Source organism: Engraulis encrasicolus, chromosome 10 (assembly GCF_034702125.1).
Source record: "Engraulis encrasicolus isolate BLACKSEA-1 chromosome 10, IST_EnEncr_1.0, whole genome shotgun sequence".
Taxonomy (NCBI): Eukaryota; Metazoa; Chordata; class Actinopteri; order Clupeiformes; family Engraulidae; genus Engraulis; species Engraulis encrasicolus.
This window is the reverse complement of record NC_085866.1, coordinates 24,941,387-24,943,886: the sequence shown is the minus strand read 5'-3', so window position 1 is coordinate 24,943,886 and position 2,500 is coordinate 24,941,387. Positions and strand designations below refer to the sequence as shown.

General features: G+C 41.9%; 1 protein-coding gene across 4 annotated transcripts in view; it reads left to right on the top strand.

Moving 5' to 3' along the window:
- The window catches only part of kcnab2b (potassium voltage-gated channel subfamily A regulatory beta subunit 2b), a 102,283-nt gene that overhangs the window by 66,755 nt on the left and 33,028 nt on the right, over nucleotides 1-2,500 (top strand). For all 4 annotated transcript variants that reach the window (XM_063208454.1, XM_063208453.1, XM_063208457.1 and 1 more), the window contains exon 2: nucleotides 2,105-2,148. In XM_063208454.1, the coding sequence (XP_063064524.1) occupies nucleotides 2,105-2,148 (44 nt within the window). The remainder of the gene's footprint in view (nucleotides 1-2,104; nucleotides 2,149-2,500) is intronic.

The window sequence follows — 2,500 nt, the reverse complement described above, 5'->3', positions numbered from 1 at the left end:
TCTCTGTGCTTCAGTCAGTCAATCAGTCAGCCCACCTCTCTCTCTCTCTCTCTCTCTCTCTCTCTCTCTCTCTCTCTCTCTCTCTCTCTCTCTCTCTCTCTCTCTCTCTCTCTTTCTCTCTCTCTCTCTCTCACCCTCTCACTTCTTAGCTCCGGCTTTTGTGTGAGCTCTGCCTTTATGTCAGACAAAACAAGCAGGAGAAAAGGTTTTTCAGCATGCCAGCATTCATGCGTTCGTTCGTGTGTTTGGTTCGCCAAAGTCCTTCATATAAAAGAGCTGCTACTGCACGCCAGGGTTAAATGCTAATTGCGTTTGAAAAATAAGAGCAAGGTTCTTTTCATTCAGCTAGATGGAGGCCTTCAGAAATATTGTGAAACGCGTTTTCCTTTCATTTGACAGTGACCTTGCAGATTTCCAATCTTTTGGTGAGCAAAAGAATGTGTGGGCTAGGGAGTCTGTGATTGGCTGCTTCGTGTTGCCGTGGTAGCTAGACTGTATCCAAGAGGAGAGTGCGGGTCTCGGCTTGACCCCGTGGCAGCCTGTGACTCCAAGCTACAAGTCATGGCCACACCACACTACTGCCCCAATCGAATGTCACGCACATCCAAACAACTGGTTTCGAGTGCAGGTTCAAAAAAAGTTTAGTCCATAGGTAATGAAAAAAAGCGCACACCGGTGAGCTCCCATTCAATCCATTCTATTTCGTGACGTTTCGGTGTGTGTTTTTTTCATTACCTATGGACACACCACACTACTGCCCTTGCAGTCATACCATACCCGCCTTGTACTAATTTTGCGCACAGGGTCAGGAGAGGTCTTTGTTTTGTGGCTTTTTGTGCCTTTATTTTGTGTCAGGACAGTCGAGAGAGACAGGAAGTGAGTGGAAGAGAGAGAGATGGGGGAGGTTCGGTAAAGGACCCAAGCCAGAATCAAACCCGGGTCGCCGGTGTGGCTATGCAGTGCCCTACCATTTGAGCCACGGTAGGGCTGGGTCAGGGGTGCATTCCTGGAAAGCGTAGTTGTTAGCAGTTAGCAACTTCGGTAGTCGCCAATGGAAAATTGCATTGCAACCAACAAAGTAGCTAACATAGTTAGCAACTACGATTGCCAGATAGCTCTAACTGAACATCGATTTCAGACGAAAAGGAGCAGAATAATTGAACAGAAGCTTACAGGTGGCTAAGGCCTTAGCAGGGTACTCTTCACATTCTTTATGTTGTTCCTGTTACTAACTAATCTACTAATATCGTACTAAGGAGACCAAAAGAAAGCACGTAGCCTACTATGCAGTATGCACTTATATTGACAATCAGGTGCAGCCATTGTAGGACCAGACATGAATAAAAGGGAAGGAAATGACCCTGAAACAGTGGCTGAAAACAAGTCAGGGGTGAATTCCTCAAAACCAAATTTGCTTACTACATTAGCTACTTTGTTGTTTTCAATGCATTTTCCCATTGGCAACTACCGAAGTTGCTAACAGGCTAACAACTTCTCTTTTGAGAAACTCACCCCAGACCTGTCCCCATTAATTTGTGTTGTTTGTTTGATTGTTGTTTGTTTTATGATACGTGCCTTAGGACAATGGTTGAAATTTAGCAACTATGTTAACTCCGGCATATTGAATGAATAAATGAATGAACACTGTCTCTATTGCGGAGGCCTACTAAGCCGCCATGTGACTCACATAGACCCTTATCTGCCAAACACATCACACATATAAAACAATAAACACATCACACATCACACAATAACAATATAACAACATTGAGAAAGTAGGCTACTCTGGGACCCAATGCACTCCAGAAGATGTTAATTTGACTCTCCAAGTGTTTATTTAACATTGAAAAAAATGCTGTGTATAACATAACTCTTGGATCTCTTGATTCTTCTCTCTGGATTCTTGATTCCATAATGTTATTCCCTGGTTTGTTTATGGTTGACTTACTCAAATCAGGACGTTATATAGTGGCTTTACAGTAATGAGAAAAAATGTCCTTTCCATTCACAATAAGGCGTCTAATCTATTTTTTGTCTCAATGCAGCTGCTGTACCTAACACAGAAAAAAACATCTGTTTATGTCACTGTTTTTCTGTCTTCCAGAAACCTTGGGAAATCAGGTCTAAGAGTCTCCTGCCTTGGATTAGGTGAGTTTTTTCACCATTCCGTTTGCTTCAGTCACTCTGCCCTTTAATTTATTTTTTTAATCTATTGCATTCATTCAACCTTGTCCTGCAGTTGAATCCCTCTAGCACATTTCTCCTGTTTATTCGTTCATGAAATTAGACATGGTGCAGAGGGCTACTTGATGACGGTATTTGCTAGTTGGAAAAAAAACCTTAAGTTATATAACCACTTTGAAATGCTTTGTAACTTCATCAGTACAATTTATTGTATTATATATCTGATGGTGCTAGAGGCATACTGTTTCTAGAACGTCTTTCACAATATTTTTTTAATGGGTAGACACAGTTGTACACAAGTTGATTAACTTTTGGA